Source organism: Vigna umbellata, chromosome 8 (genome assembly GCF_029865625.1).
Source record: "Vigna umbellata cultivar VRB3 chromosome 8, Vumbellata_1.0, whole genome shotgun sequence".
Taxonomy (NCBI): domain Eukaryota; kingdom Viridiplantae; phylum Streptophyta; class Magnoliopsida; order Fabales; family Fabaceae; genus Vigna; species Vigna umbellata.
In genome coordinates, this window is record NC_142172.1 from 29,913,776 (window position 1) to 29,929,878 (window position 16,103).

Consider the following 16,103-nt stretch of genomic DNA (forward strand, 5'->3'; position numbering starts at 1 on the left):
TTAAAAGGATGGCCCAAGCGAAACACTTCTTAAAAGGTTATCATTATACAGATCACCTCCACCATACATGTGCCACAAGTTTCACTCCTTGCACAATTTAACAGAGTTCTGGCCTAGAAAAGGTAACAAATTAATTACCAAAAGCATGTTCACACAATAAAATAGGTATTACAGAGCAAAGTATCAGAGTTACAAAGAGCAAACAGAGTTTGTTTTATAAGCTAGAAAAAAGGGATGTTGTTAACATGAAACTGTTTGATAAAAGAAACTGTTTTGTTTGAAGTTGCTGAGATTATTACGTAGGGTCCATAGAGCTCAATGTTGGAATCCATCATTATCTTCCTAAGCTTCTGGCCGCCACAAGCAGACCGAAAGTGCACGTCTGGTAGATTCAGATTGAAACACCAAATTCACAGAACCTCCAATGAGAAAAATACCAAACCAATAAATGAGGAATCAGATGGAAGCAATCTCCAACTCCAATGACAATAAACCACCCATATAAACAAAGCACTCTCGGGTTGCTGCATCACTGCCGGATGGACCTCTACATCTCACAGCGCGCACCATCAACCATGGAAAGACATCAGCGCGCATGGAGGAAGCGGTGAAGCCTTGCTGAAACCGAATAACGCACCCAGGAACCGAACCGAATACAAGGATAGAGCATGGTGAATAAAGGAGTGGAACCGAATACAAGAGAAACCATAACCGAATACAACATATTCTTCATCTTCCATATGCACTGGAACTGAATACAATGCTGTAGAATTCCTTCTACGCGCTGGAATCGGATAACCAACTTGGAACCAAATACAACTTGTTGTACAATTCCTTCTACATATTAGAACCAGATAACTCAACTTTGGAACCGAATACACGGCCATGAAGATTTAAATGAAATATAAACATATTTCACTATTTTTACTATAATAATATCATCTTAAAATATATTTTATTTGATTATTTGTATCCGTAATATCAAATTCTAATGAGAGAAAATTCAAGAACTTTTCTATTAAAAACAACAAAAATAAATTAGCTGACCTTTTGAAATTAACATTATAAAACTGTTTACTTTTTTGAAAAGAAACATTTTTTAGCAAATATTTAAATCTTAACTCATCATCAAATACTACCCCTTGTGTAAGATTACCGATACAATGCATTGAGGACTTTCGTAACCTATTATCTACCCCTATTTTACTGATTTTACAATCTATTCGATGAATAAAATTATAATACACCCTTAAAGACACATACATGAGTGAATTCCAAAATTTAATGTAGCTTCGTCGAGTTATTTAACGTAACTTTATTCCTAAATTTGAGTGATCATGAATTAAGTGAAAACAGTGTCCTATATGTTGATTTAAGTGCTTAATATGTACCAAAAAGTACTGCTTAGTAGTTTCAATAATATTTGTAAGAAAATAGCATTCACATAACAAGAAAAAATTAATATTTTTTAAATATTCAAGATATATTCTGTTAATTTAATTACATGTTTATAAGATGAGTTGGAGGAAATGATTTTGGGGAGACCGAGTATGAATTTGAGAGGATTTGAGGATAAATTTTGTTGTTATTTATTTGAGTGAATTTGGAGGTAATTGGAAGTCAATTTGGAAGTAAATTTTGTAAAAATTAGTGTAGAATTTAACTGATTTGACAGATAAAAAATATTATTTAATTGGTAGAATTGAAGATTACCAAAATGTTCATAATTATAAAAGTAATATAAAATGATAATTGTTAATATTATATATAATTGTTAAAATGTTTATAAGTAGAAAAAAATAAAAATTAATTTTTAAAATGTAGAAAAATGATAATTTAGTAAATTGAAATAATAATAATAATAATATTATTATTATTACTACTATTATTATTATTATAATAATAATAATTACTATTTTTAATTCATCTTTATCAATCCATTACATGTGCAAATGTACGAGGATAAAAATGAGAAGGGATGATACATCCTGCAAATCTGTACTGATGAGGAAAGATGAGAAAATCCTTTCTCCCGCAAATCCACGCTTCTAATTGCTTGCAGATCATTTAAAGTAAACATGCAATTCATCCCAAATCCATCTTCGATAATCAACTATAACAATATATTTCATCAAAGTGAACACAATATAAAAGATTTTCTCTCTTTAAAATACTCAATTAAATTTTGATGCACAATATTATATCACATTAACTAATTAACTGAAAATATATTAAATCATTTATAAAAATGTTATTAAATTATCTTAAAGTAAATACTATGAATTTTTTTTTAATTTACAGAGTCTAAAATTAAAATTTATATATTTTGATAATATTAATTTGGATTATGAATATTACGAGCAATAATAACAATAACATTATAAAAATAATCTAGATTAAGTGTATATATGGATATATAAGATTCAATTATATATTTATTCAGCAAATGGTTTACATGTTTATAAACAAAATTTCTTAAAATATATGACATCAAAACCTACAGATAACAAAACTTTATCTTCTACAATGTTTTTTTTTAATTTAATCTCTTTTCTATTGGTTTTTTATAAAAAAAATATATTTTCTAGATTACCTACATATAATTTTAGGTTTAAACCCTCCGATGATCTTCGTATTTGTATGAAAATCTCAAGTGGATCTTCATACTTCCAACTGTTTCAATTGGGTCCATATATTTGCAAAATATCTCAATTGGGTCCAAATATTTGTAAAATTGAGCCAATTTTGCCCTAACCGTTAAAGTTGTCACAAATGGCGGTGGTGATGTGTTGTATAATTAATACGTTGATGTCAAAATATTTTATTACGTGATTTTTTTTTAATTTAAGAGATTATGACATGGCAACCCTTGGTCGTTCTCTTCTTCTTCTTCTCCTTCGTTTTTATCTTCTATCTCACGCATTTATGGTGGCTCGTTCACGACAGCGTGTTTAGCGTTTTTCTTCTTTCCCCTTTTTTTTGCTGGTTCTGTTCAAAAGTTGTAGGAAAAACTGAACAACGCGCGAATGGCTAAAAGAAGGATTTTAAGCTATGTAATGTAAATGTGAAAGGATGATTTTCTGTATGTTCACCGGCTGTTTGAAAAAATGGCTAAAAGAATGGAACGTAACTTTTATTTTATTCTTTTTAAATTTCTTGTTTTTATTTCAATTGCATGTTCTAATTTCTTTTGGCAATTGTTGGTGTCAAGGACTTGTTTTGCGTAATTTGTGGCAGGGCAAGTGAACGATAGAGTATGGGGAGAACTTCAAGGGATAAGAAGGATGTTGGCGTAATTGGATTTTAGGATATCTATTATCGGAGAGCAAAAGAGGAAGGTTGGCGTGCTCGAAGTGCCTTTAAACTCCTTCAGATAGATGAGGAATTCAACATTTTTGAAGGTGGGATGTTTGTTGAATATTTTTTCCGCTGAGACACTGTTTCGAGATTAATTTTTTATTTTTTGCAGGAGTGAAGCGTGTTGTAGATTTGTGTGCTGCCCCAGGTAGCTGGAGTCAGGTAGCTGGAGTCAGGTACTTGTTTCTCACTTGCAGTAGCTTTTCTTCATTGTTTCTCACTTGCAGATTCATGCCAAGACTCAGGATTGAAATTAAGCTCTATCAAACTTAATGTTCACTTGCATACATTGAGGGTGGGTTTTCGTCCAGGGAATATAGGATTGGATCTCTGTGGGAGAGACGCCATTAGGTTTTTGTGTTTCTCTAGTTGTCTTTGCAGGTTGAGGTTGCTGGTGAGGATGATGGAGGTGCGGAGCTTTGTGGTTGTGGTCATGGAAGCGCGACTTGGGATTTCTGGGTGGCGCGATTCGGTAGTGATAGCGTCTTCGTGGCGGCTTTCCGGGGTTAGAGTTTTGCAAAGGATTTCTGGGTGGCGTGATTCGACAGTGGTAGCGTCTTCACGACAGCTTTCCGGGACTAGAGTTTTGCAAAGGAGATGACGGTGAGGCAGTGGCGATTTGGAGTTCGAAGGGTTTTTCAAATTGGGTCTTTGTAGTTTTTTTGAGTGCAGGTCATTTTCCCCTTTTTTGTTATGCTTGAATAATTTTTCTATTTTTTTTAATTTATTAAATTTCATGTCATTACTGACAACATATTTTTTTTAATAAAATATCCACCTCAACATATCCATCTCAACACATTTTAATGTCCTTTGTGACAACTTAACAATTATGACAAAATTAACTCAATTTTACAAATATTTGGACCCAATTGAGATATTTTGCAATTAAAACAGAAATAATAAGAAAATGTGTATATATGATCTCTTTATTAACTGTTATTTACGTTAATCATCTTAATTATGTAGTTCATATTAAAATTGAAAATTTCTAATCACTATTACAATAAAGTTAAACTACTTTAAAACTAAAAGATTAGCTACATTAATATCTAATTGATGTAACGGCCATTTTTAGATGACGTTACACAGTTCAAGAACTAAAATAAAAGATTATTGTGACATTTAATAAATAAATATAAAATATACATGATAAGCACAGAAGGACCAAGCCGAGCCGAGCTGTATAGCAGAAGCGAGCGAGCCACGTCAAAATTGAAAAAACGATGTTAGTACTGATTTTAAACACGTAATTGTAGTAACCGCGACAGGTGGCACTGTTGAGAATTGAGATTTTTTCCACTAATCACAATTTCATCACGCTCGGAGACGCTCTTCCGCGTGCCACAATAATATAAATTAGATTTCTGCCATCACCAATTTTACTTCATTTTTTCTCTTCCATTCCTTCATCCCCAACCCAACCCTCCCCTCCTTCCTCCTCTTCTTCTTCCACCTCAAAACCCTTACCTACATCTCCTCCTTCAGCGTCGCTCCCAACTTCATTTTCCATTTTTGCCCCTCCTTCTCGTGAGAAAAAAATGGTTAGTTATTCCTCTTTCTCTGTTTTGTTCTGTTATTTCGGAAGCCTCTGGATAGAGAACTCAGCTGAACTCAACTCAACACAGCTTCTGACCGATTTCAAGTTCTCTTCCGAGAATCCCATCATTTACGCTCATAGTTCTCTTCTGTGTTCTCTGTCTGTCTGGATTTTAAATGATTTTCGACGGCTACTGATTTTGTGTTTTTATTTTATTTTGAGCTGGATTCGTGGTCGATCTGATTATCAACATTGAACAGAGTAGAATCGAAGTTTTAATCATGCGTTTTCTGCTTCGCTAACTGTTTGTGCGCATGTTCGGTGATAGATCTGATTTTGATATGGATTTCAGCGTTCAATCTGGAATTGCATTGTGGTGTAGTATTTTTTTCTGCCTGCTTGATTCTCTAGGGATGAATGTAATTATAGCATATGGTTTGGATTATCTTTTGGAGCGTCTTTTGTTAGGTTTTCTGCTTTTAAGTCCTTGGATCCCTTTTTCGTTGCTCATTTTCGTAGTTTTTTTTTCTTTTTCTTCTTTTATGTTTATGTTTATGTTTATTTTATTTCTTCTGTGCGTAATCGCTTGGGCTTGCTGCTTCAAATAGATTTATTGAAAAACTTTGGTGTTTATTTTAATTCAGTCGTATCTGTCGAAAGCATTTTTGGATAAACTTCTTCCTAGAAGAAAATAAGAAGAAAACAAATTTTCTTGTAGAGGTTATCTCGTTTTAGCTCTTCCAAAATCAGATTTTTAACTTACAAGCTAAATTTAGGCTTACGAGGATTTTTTTTGTTCACTTTCCTTGAGTTTTTCTTCTAAAAGTCCTTCTCTAGTAATTTTTCCTAGCAGACCTAAGTTTAATTCACCCTATGCAGAGGAATCAGACATTGTTGTTGATGTTTCAATCACATTGCATGGGCTTGTGGATCTGCTTGCTTGTACATTGTAGGCATTGCTAGTGTGAAAGGAGGTGTTTTCATAATGTAACTGCCAGTTGCTTGTTAACGTGCGGAATTTTACAGGCGAACGCAGCATCAGGTATGGCTGTCCACGATGACTGCAAGTTAAAGTTTTTGGAGCTCAAGGCGAAGAGGACATATCGGTATATCGTTTATAAGATTGAGGAGAAGCAGAAGCAAGTTGTTGTGGAGAAGCTGGGTGAGCCAGCAAATGGTTATGAAGATTTCACTGCCAGTCTTCCAGCTGATGAGTGTCGATATGCTGTTTATGATTTTGATTTTGTCACGGAAGAGAATTGCCAGAAGAGCAGAATTTTCTTCATTGCATGGTAATGTCAACAACTAAGTTAGCACAAGCTAAACAACCATAAATATGAAAATTCCAATCTAGTGTTTTACAAACAGTTAAGATTTTTTATCGGTAATAATTTTGTTGCTTTTGTTTGAAGGTCCCCTGATACATCTAGGGTTAGGAGCAAGATGATTTATGCAAGCTCCAAAGATAGATTCAAGAGGGAGCTTGATGGAATTCAGGTTGAGCTGCAGGCAACTGATCCTACTGAGATGGGTCTTGATGTGTTCAAAAGCCGTGTCAATTAAAAGATTCTGTTTATGCATTATGAGTTGTGATGGGGATCTTCCTTAAGCTGAAGTTCCTCATATGGAAATGTCTATATTTTGTGGGATGGTCAACTTGGCTAATTTGGACTCAATTTTCCAAGTTTTGACAATGAAGTCTATTGCAACTTCAACCAGCTTCTCTTCGTTCCAGTGTATCTTCTGGTTTGTGACATACAACCCGTGTTTTGGTGTCATCTTAATCCTATGGCTGCTAGTTAATTTTTGTGACTGTTTTTTGTGTGATTGGACTAAAATGGGATCGGCTATTGATGTAATATCGACAATTCTTACTAATGTCTTGCAACTCAAATTAACTGAACTCAAATTTGTCATAATTGCATTTGCATTTGCATTACACAACAGTTAACTGAAATGATGTTTCATAAACACCGTAGGATTTTAAAGTATTTAGGGTGATTAAGCTTCTCTAATTTTGTACCGAAAGTAGTTTTGTTTATATAATTGCAAAAGTTCACAACCAAAGCCCACATACAATATACCATCGGGCAAAATATGTTTTTAATACAACATCTATTAACAAATTTTGTTTTTAATATAACTAATGTCTTCTTTTTACTAATTTCGGTTTTAGTATAATTAATACTTGCTGTGTGCCATGTTACATCAAGGGGTAACTTATATATGCATTACGTGACGTAGGAGGAATGTCACTTGGATGGTGGTTGAAAGTGGTAGGTATAAATTTTAAGACTTGTAATTTTTAAATCGGGGTATGTTACTATAAATAAATGCATCTATCGTTGTCTCTTAAAAAACTCTCAGAAAGGGCTAATTCTGAATGGAAAATGATACTTTAACACAAGTTTTTTTTACACCACTTTTGACATGTGAAAGTGTCAAAGTGTCATTGATTCATTTTCACTAGGTGAGGATTTTTTCTCTTCCTTCTCAATCGTTATTTTCGCTACACCACCATTTTTTTCTTTCGCTACTCTAATTTTTTCTTTGGTCTCTGTTTTGCTTTTTTTCGAGTTGCTCTTTGTTTTCTCTTCTCAACACTTGTTCTCTATTTTCTCATTCCAAGATCATTTATAAGAGAAGATCGTCTAACATCTTTCTTTATGTTTTGAAGTTTAACAAATAATAATGAATAAAATAAATATTTGACAAAATATTATCTTTGTAAAAATAACATAGTTAGAAGAAAGACATTTTATGAAACAAATGTTATAACATTTGAATGTACAAACAAAAGTTTTAGTAAACGCATTAGAACCAAATGATTCTACTATGAGTACCAGACGATCTTATTACCAATACACGCACTACTGTTAAACCATGCTTTATGAAAAACCATGCTTTACGAAAAGATCATTGGACTAAACAATATCTTAGTAACATGACTAAACAATGCAACAAAGTGTTATAAAATGTTTTTGGCAAATGCATGTTAAACCATGCTTTATGAAAAGACCATTGGACTAAACAATATCTTAGTAACATGACTAAACAATGCAACAATGTGTTATAAGATGTTTTTGGTAAATGCACTAAAGCTATAAACAACGCTTCAAAAACAATATGTTGAACAACACCTTCTTAAACATGCTCTCGTACTAAATAAATATTACTAAACGATGCGCTAATAATAAATAACTTTTAAAGACTAAACGATACATTCATACTAAACGACGTTTTCATCCAATGACGAAACCTTTATGAATTAGTATTTGGTATCTTTTCAAAAGTTCTTAAACAATTTACATATATAGAAAAGTTAACAAAGTTGTTTTGAACACGTAATGCAAAGCATTAAATGCACAACGTTTCAAACAACAAAAATAAATAAGAAAAATGAAATATATGCCAACATGCATTTCTACTCTACTCTGTGCATATGTCTATTGCATGTATCCATCTGCTCCATCATGAATAAGTTAGAACTAGACATTAGAAATAAAGAAGACATTCACGGAATATTCTCTTCATCAAAAGTCGTGTTGAAGATTTTGTACAACCTACTTTGGTTAAAGTACTGCAAAAATCATGTTTGCTCTAACATGTTGACTTTAACCTATGGCTGCTACCTACGAAAAGGCTACAAAGATTTGAAGATTAAAGACAAGCATTGTCTAATGAATCTTTTTTCATGAAGCCTATAAATAGAAGATCCCTTGGAAAGAAGATCAAGAAGGATAAGCATACGAATAACGAAAATATCACAACTTACTTGTGCAAGAACAAAGAGTCTAAGAATACACTCTCAAGCTTTATAGAGTCATAAACTTACATCTGTAAGAAAAGAGAAAATCTTAAAAGGTCTATTAGATTGAGTTGTATTATAAACACATTCTCTTTATGAGAATTATCATTTAAGACTTGTAAACAATCTGATTGATTGTACATTTTGAAGAGAATTCAAGCACTTGATGGTTAGCTCAATTGAGTTAAGCGCCTATTAGACAATTGTCTAGGAGAAACTAGGAGTGGGTAAACTCAGACTAATCAGCATAACAATTGTTACTAGGATTGACTAAGGTTAGTAGGAGTGGTGTCTAATACTCAGTTATAGTCAGAGTAACAGGTGTTACCAGGATTAACTAGGGTTGTCAAGAATGATGTTTAATACTCAATTCTAGTCAACATAACAGTTGTTACCAGGATTGATTAGTGTAACTAGGAGTGATGCTAATACTCAATTATAATCTTGTTGAGATTATAGTGAAACAGTTCTTAGAGGAGAACTAAACGTAGTTTAGTTAAGTGAACCAATATAAAATAATTGTTTATTGTTTTAGATTTACAAAACACCTTATTTATAAACACTATAGTTGCTTAAAAAGTTAACCATTGATAAACGCTTTTGTCATCAAACAATATTTTCCTTAAAATAGTCTTTCTTAAAATGCTTTAGTAGTTTTGCTAAATGTTTGAAAAACACTCTATTTCTAAACATTATGGTTTAAATAGTGCCTTATAAATCAAACGTCTAACAACCTGTGTAGACTTTCACCAGCACTCCTGACAAGGCCATTGGCTGCCTCATGCAGCTACTAGAACATCGTGACTAGGAATACTACCAATTGAAAGACAAGTTTAGAAACTTTATGGCCATGGTCATGAAATTGCTACCTGAAGCTTCACAGCTTCATTCCACCGTCCCTCTGACCCAACTAAGAGCCTCTTCATCACCTAGCGTCCCACAACAACCCACATAAGTCCATCCCACATGAGTCTAGCCCACACCAGTGTGCCCCACCTAGAGAGCAACAAGATGATGAAGACCATTTTGATGATGACTATGTAGATTATTGGTATTATTATTATTATTGGACATAATTATTAGAACATTATGATTATGCTATATTATAATATTACATTTTCTTAGGTGTTTCAAACATATACTTTGTTAGTGTAGATGAACATATTTTGTTTTATATTTTATGTCACTTTACAAATACAAGTTCTTGAATTTGAATAATACAAATAAAGTCATATTATTTAATTCATTAGTGATTGGATTATTGTGGGATACATATAATGCATGTTTGTTTGTGATTTGAAAATGTTATGCAGGTTTGTGTAGTTGGATAACAAATACAAAATTGATCTGCATTCTGCTAGGGACATTCCTATAGACTTACCGACGACCAAATCCTTTGGTAATTACCGACGGTCTATACCTTTGGTAATTACCAACGGCCTTTTTCTTTGGTAATTACTGATGGCCTATTCCTTCGGTAATTATCGACGATCTTTTATGTCGGTAATTACCGAGGGATTAGACCGTCGTTAATTACTGAAAGATTTAACCGTTGGTAATTACCGAAGGCAATTATCTGTCGTTAGTGGTTACCAATAATGGATTTACCAACGGATAATTGCCCGTCGATAATCCATCAGAAATACAATATTACCATTGAGTTTTGTATGTTTTTTATGGACTTAGTCCGTCGATAATCCCAACTCTTTTTGTAGAAAATCATAAATGGTTAGAATACTTGTGAACTAAGAGTGATTAAACTCGGACTAGTCATGTTTACTAGGTAAACCAAGAGTGGTAAGAATACTTGCGTAAACTTGTAGAGGTAAAACTCATGTAATATTGTTAAAAGATTAGTAGAACCCCTTAAGAGTTCTTAAGGAAAGAACTAGACGTAACTGAGGTTAAGTGAACTAATATTAAATATGTTGTTTATTGTTTAGCCTTTTTAAAACGTTTTTCATTTACCCATCTCATAAAAACTAGCGTCTAAATATTTCATAATTTATACATCTTCATTATAAAGCATTAGATGTTGCTTTGTAAAGGGATTTTGAAAACACAATTCACACCCTTCTCTCTAGTTTTTCCTGTATTTTCATTTTGTCGTCCAACTTTAGAACTGCATGGATTTCTTGTTTTTAACCAAATTTTGTTAAGTTCATTCACATGTCATGCATTGTACATTTACAAACCATTCTATAATATATAAAATATGTCTTCATCATTCATGGCCTGAAAATGCCAAGTTACATGTTTCACTACCTTTTTGCATTTTATACATTATTGAAATTTGATAAAATTAATATTTAAAATTTATGGCCACATTAACATGATAACATTAATGTAACAACCAAAAATGTGAAAACTATATTCTTATTACAAAACACTAAATGTAAATCAAAGTTGTCAGAGTGAAGGATATATTTTGAAAACAAGTTATACAAGTTTGAGCTCGATCCAATCATTAAAAAAGGTGGGATCAAATTTTTACTAAATTAACTCGAAAAAAGAAATAAGTGACAATAGTTCACTTTGCGAAAATTTTTTCTTGAACCACATATTTCTAAATGGAGATTCCGGTAATCAAAGTGAAGTACTATATCTTAATAACTCTAGATAAAAATTTCATTTCGATTCAACTATTAACGAATCGGGAATAAAATGTTTACTAAGACAACTTAGCTTTAGGTATATGTGGAGACTTAAACTTTATACTAAAATAAGGAAATTATTTCTCTTAGCATAAATTTTTAATTATAAATTCCATTGGTCATAGTGGAGAATAATATTTCAATAATATGTTATAAATTTTTTACTTAATCTAATAGTTTATGAGATTGTAATAACAATTTTTTACCGAGGTAACTTAAGAATAGGAACTAGTTGGATCTCAAAATCATTTTTTAATTTTTACAAAATTATTTTTCATAATTTCTCAATTTATTTATATAAACATATTTAAATAAAAAAAACCTAAATATAGTTAACATAAAAAATAATTGTAACAAAAAAGAATGTGTTACAATTATGCATAAGATATTATTTATAATGTAAATATTTAGATGTTACAATTATAAATTATTTTTCTTATAAGATAGTCAACTATTTATATAGTATAAGTTCATTAATTAAAATAAAAGAAGTATATACTTTATTTGATTATTTTAAAAATTAATTTATTTTATATTAAATATTTAACTATGGAATTTAAATAAGATTAATATCTAATATGAAAATAGAGGATGTTATAAGTTGACTTGACTTTACCTAAATTGATTTGGCTTAACCTTAGGAAGACTTAACTCAACCTTTGACCTAGACTAACTTGTTACATGCCATAACATAACGAGACCCTAGCTTATGTGAGTTGGGATCAAAAAAACAAATAGGATCAAAAAGAAATTTATTAGAAAAGAAATTTATTAGAAAAGAAATATCCCAAAATCCAACCAACCCATTAATTTTCCTTTTTAGAATTGTTAAATATAATTATATTAATACTATTATATTAATTTAACAAAAAAATTTAAAAATATTAAAATCACACAAAACAATAAATAAATAAAAAATCATTGAATCAATTGTTACAAATAAGTAATTAACAAAAAAGTATTTTCAACCTAAAACAAATATAATAAATAACTACAAAAGAACTCTAAAATTTCAAATATCTAGATTAATATTTATGATTTTATTATATTATTTTTTCTTTTTATATCTAAACACAATATTTATTTTAATTCTAATTCAGGAAATGAAAGTGTTTTATACAATATATTTTGTGATCAAAACTAAAAGAAAAACAATATCTTCGAATATCATTCTAAGATCATGTTTATTAATTAGTTAACTCGTTATAGAAAAAAAAATCTTGTACTTATCTTAAAAAAAAATTATTTTACGTAATGAGAAAATTTACTTTTTTTGTCAATGTTTCTTGATAATATTCTCAATCATTCATGGTAACCCACTGCATTTTCCACTTTTCTAGCCAAACTTTATTCATTAAAATACATTTTTATATAACATTTATCAAATTTTATTCCTTTTAATTCTGTGACATCCCAATATTATACTTCATAAAGGTATAAAATTAAGACGTCAACATAGATGATAATAGAAAACAGTTAGAATAATAAAATAGCAAATAAGATTCTAAGAAATTAAAATTTAAGGATTACAGTAATCCGGAATGTAGAAGAAATTTTAAAACGTGGAATACTAAAGTACTTCAAAATACAAGAACTGGAATTGTTCAGATACATGGAAAGCTATGGAATTCCTAGACAGACTAAGAAGTTGCTTCCTCATTCCCCTCCAGGACATTCTTCACTGAGGCCTCATTCTCCTCTGCTCACATCCAAGTGGATGATCATTGCAAAAGAAAAAGCATGCAACAAACACAAACACAAACAAGCAAGGGTGAGCTAATTATATAAAATCATGCAACTCAACTTAAGCATATACATATAAGAAATAACTCACACCAATTAATTTCAGAAATACAACCTAATTAGCATGTTAATTTCTAGACTTGACTCGTCCGGACTTTAAAATGATAGTCGGGCTATGGCGAGTCTTGCACCCGTGGTGACTTATGAAACTTGGGTTCCCCACCCTGCCACACTCACGAGGTTAGTCCCTTCCGCGCCTTGAGGCATACTGGGAGCCCCCAAGACTAAGGACCTCCTGCTACTCCTCACCACATGGTTCAACCTCTCTAAGTGAGTATGATTGACCATTGGAGCGTCAGAATGACTCCCAAGGCTGAGCCCCTACTTTTCATTTTAAAACACTAAGAATCTCACCAAGAGATTCTACATTTGAAACTACCATAAGCAACCATGAAATCCTGTTTCAGTCTTTCCCAATTCACACACCTTTGAATTATAATCAAACCACATATTTAAGCCTTAAATATCAAATCATATATAACAGAACATGCTCCACAACCAATTTCAATCATCTCTAATAGATGATATTGTCATGTTATCACCAAACAGTAATATATACCAAACAGTAAGATAAAGATCATGGATTATATGTAAAAATAATAATAGCATAATCTCTAAAAAACTAAAACAATTTTATTACTGCAAATTTAATATACTGAATGAAATAATAAATAAAAAAAAAGAAAACAGCTTGCACCTTATTCTTTTGATAGATTCATAAAAATATAATACATATATATTACGTTAATTATAATATATTATATATATAACGTTACCTATCTATATTTTATATATATATATATATATATATATATATATATATATATATATATATATTACGTTACTATAAATATTTATATTTATAATATTAAACTAATATATATACATATATATATATATATATATATATATATATATATATATAATCTATACATTATATAATATAATATATTATCATACATATTATCTCTAAATAACTTACAATGTTCCCTTAATTATGAAACTGCTTGCTAAATTTTTCATTATCACAAAATACTTGTTCTCCACTTCACATCGCTACCCAATTGGTCACCGGGGAGGGTTCAGATGTCTGAACGCATCAGACTCACCTTTGGCGCTAGCACATATGACTAGTCACAACTGACTGGACCAGGCCAGGGCTGCTCTATGATCAGGGATGTGCCAACTCAGATTTTTAAGTCCCCTCTATCCTACCAACAAAGAAAGGCTCTCAACCAATTTTTTTAATTAATTTATTTAAGTTACCTAAACTAATCTGTTGTGCTCTAAACCTCAATTGCCAATTTTTATTTTTATTTTTTTTATATATGTATATTATTTCCTCTCACGGTAATCTAAAACAATGTCTGTATAGTTACTTACTACCCATATCAATGCCATCACAGAATCTTACTCCAAACCCTCAAACCAAAACAATTTCAGCCAACCAACTCATTCGAAACAGATTAAAATAATCATATCACAACATGCATACATTTACAAATCAGATTCAAGCAATAAATTCAGAGAAAAATAATTAGCTCCCCTCACCTGGTGGGTTGCTCAACACAGTTCACAGATGCTCTAACAGTACCCCCTACACCGTGCGAAACTGTACAGAACCTATAAATCACCAAATAGGTGCTAGACTTTAGCTCTTCGAGTCGGAATAAACCGAGAATGAAAGACAAAATCACACAGGACACAGGAAATCAGAAAATGGTACAACCTAGAACAAGAACAGTGAAGGGAAAGAGGGAAAATCTACTTACCCGCTGAAACGCAAAACCAATCGGATGGTTTTGTAGCTCTTGACTCCAGGAACAAGAAAACACCACTAAATTAGGATTCAATCGGTGGAAATGGCTGGAAACCTAGAGAGAAGTCAGAGCACTTGAGTTAGGGCAAGGTTTCTGTTCTAGAGAGAGAGGAATATGTGAAATGAAATCTGACTTGCAAGGAAAGAGCCCATCCCAAGGTTCAAGTGTCCTTGGGTCAATGGGTCTGGCTTGTTAAATTAGGGCCCAATGGCTTTATAAAATCTTCAGACTATTACATTCTCCCCAACAAGAAAATTTTCGGCCTCGAAAATTAAGTCTTACCGGTAATTAGATGAGGATAAGACCTCTGCATCTCTTCCTCCAATTCCCAAGTGGAGTCGCCCGTTCTTTCGTCCCAGATAACCTAGACAAGTCTGACTGCCTTGCCTTGAGGCCGCTTGGTTTGGTGTTCCTCTACCCTCACTGGTTGCACCTCGACAAATAAGTCTTCCCTCACTTGGACGTCTTCAACCTCCAACACATGAGTCGGATCGGGCACATATTTCCTAAGCTGGGAGACATGAAATACAGGATGAAGATTAGCCAGCTGAGGTGGCATGGCTATCTCATAGGCTACTGGTCCGATGCGCCGTAGGATCTGATAAGGACCGAGGTACTTAGGGGACAATTTCCTCGCTCGAATAGCTCTTCCAACACCAGTGGTAGGAGTAACTCGGAGAAAGACATGATCTCCGACTGCAAACTCTGAGGGTTTTCGCCTCTGATCCGCATATGATTTCTGCCGGCTTTGAGATGCTTTCATTCTTTCCTGGATCAGTCTCACCTTCTTTGTGGTTTGCTGCACTAATTCTGGTCCTGTCAATACTGACTCTCCATCCTGAAACCAACAGAGAGGTGTTCTGCAACGTCTACCATACAAAGCTTCGAATGGAGCCATACCAATACTGGCTTGATAGCTGTTGTTATAAGTAAATTCCACTAACGGTAACACCTCATCCCAAGCTCCCAGATGATCCAGTATACATGTTCTCAACAAGTCTTCTAAGGACTGGATCGTTCTCTCGGATTGGCCATCTGTTTGAGGATGGTAGGCTGAGCTCATCTGCAATCTGCTACCCATCTCACTCTGGAGTGTTTGCCAAAATCTAGAGGTGAACTGC

General features: G+C 32.4%; 1 protein-coding gene and 1 long non-coding RNA gene across 2 annotated transcripts; one reads left to right on the forward strand and one right to left on the reverse strand.

Annotated features, from left to right (window-relative positions):
- The first annotated feature begins 4,741 nt into the window (after nucleotides 1-4,741).
- Nucleotides 4,742-6,800, forward strand: LOC124847988 (actin-depolymerizing factor 2). Its single transcript, XM_047325588.2, has 3 exons — nucleotides 4,742-4,901; nucleotides 5,924-6,189; nucleotides 6,310-6,800. The coding sequence occupies exons 1-3, from the start codon at nucleotides 4,899-4,901 to the stop codon at nucleotides 6,458-6,460; spliced, it is 420 nt and encodes a 139-aa protein (XP_047181544.1). The 5' UTR covers nucleotides 4,742-4,898; the 3' UTR covers nucleotides 6,461-6,800.
- Nucleotides 6,801-12,922: 6,122 nt separating this feature from the next.
- Nucleotides 12,923-15,085, reverse strand: LOC148194438 (uncharacterized). Its single transcript, XR_015781565.1, has 3 exons — nucleotides 14,935-15,085; nucleotides 14,714-14,785; nucleotides 12,923-13,058 (listed from the first exon to the last, which is right to left on the reverse strand). It is a non-coding gene; the product is annotated as an uncharacterized LOC148194438 (long non-coding RNA).
- Nucleotides 15,086-16,103: the final 1,018 nt, after the last annotated feature.

Excerpts from the sequence above, each read along its gene's own strand:
- LOC124847988 (XM_047325588.2), top strand. Across the intron at positions 6,190-6,309 it reads AGAATTTTCTTCATTGCATG|GTCCCCTGATACATCTAGGG; the intron begins GTAATGTCAACA and ends TTTTGTTTGAAG.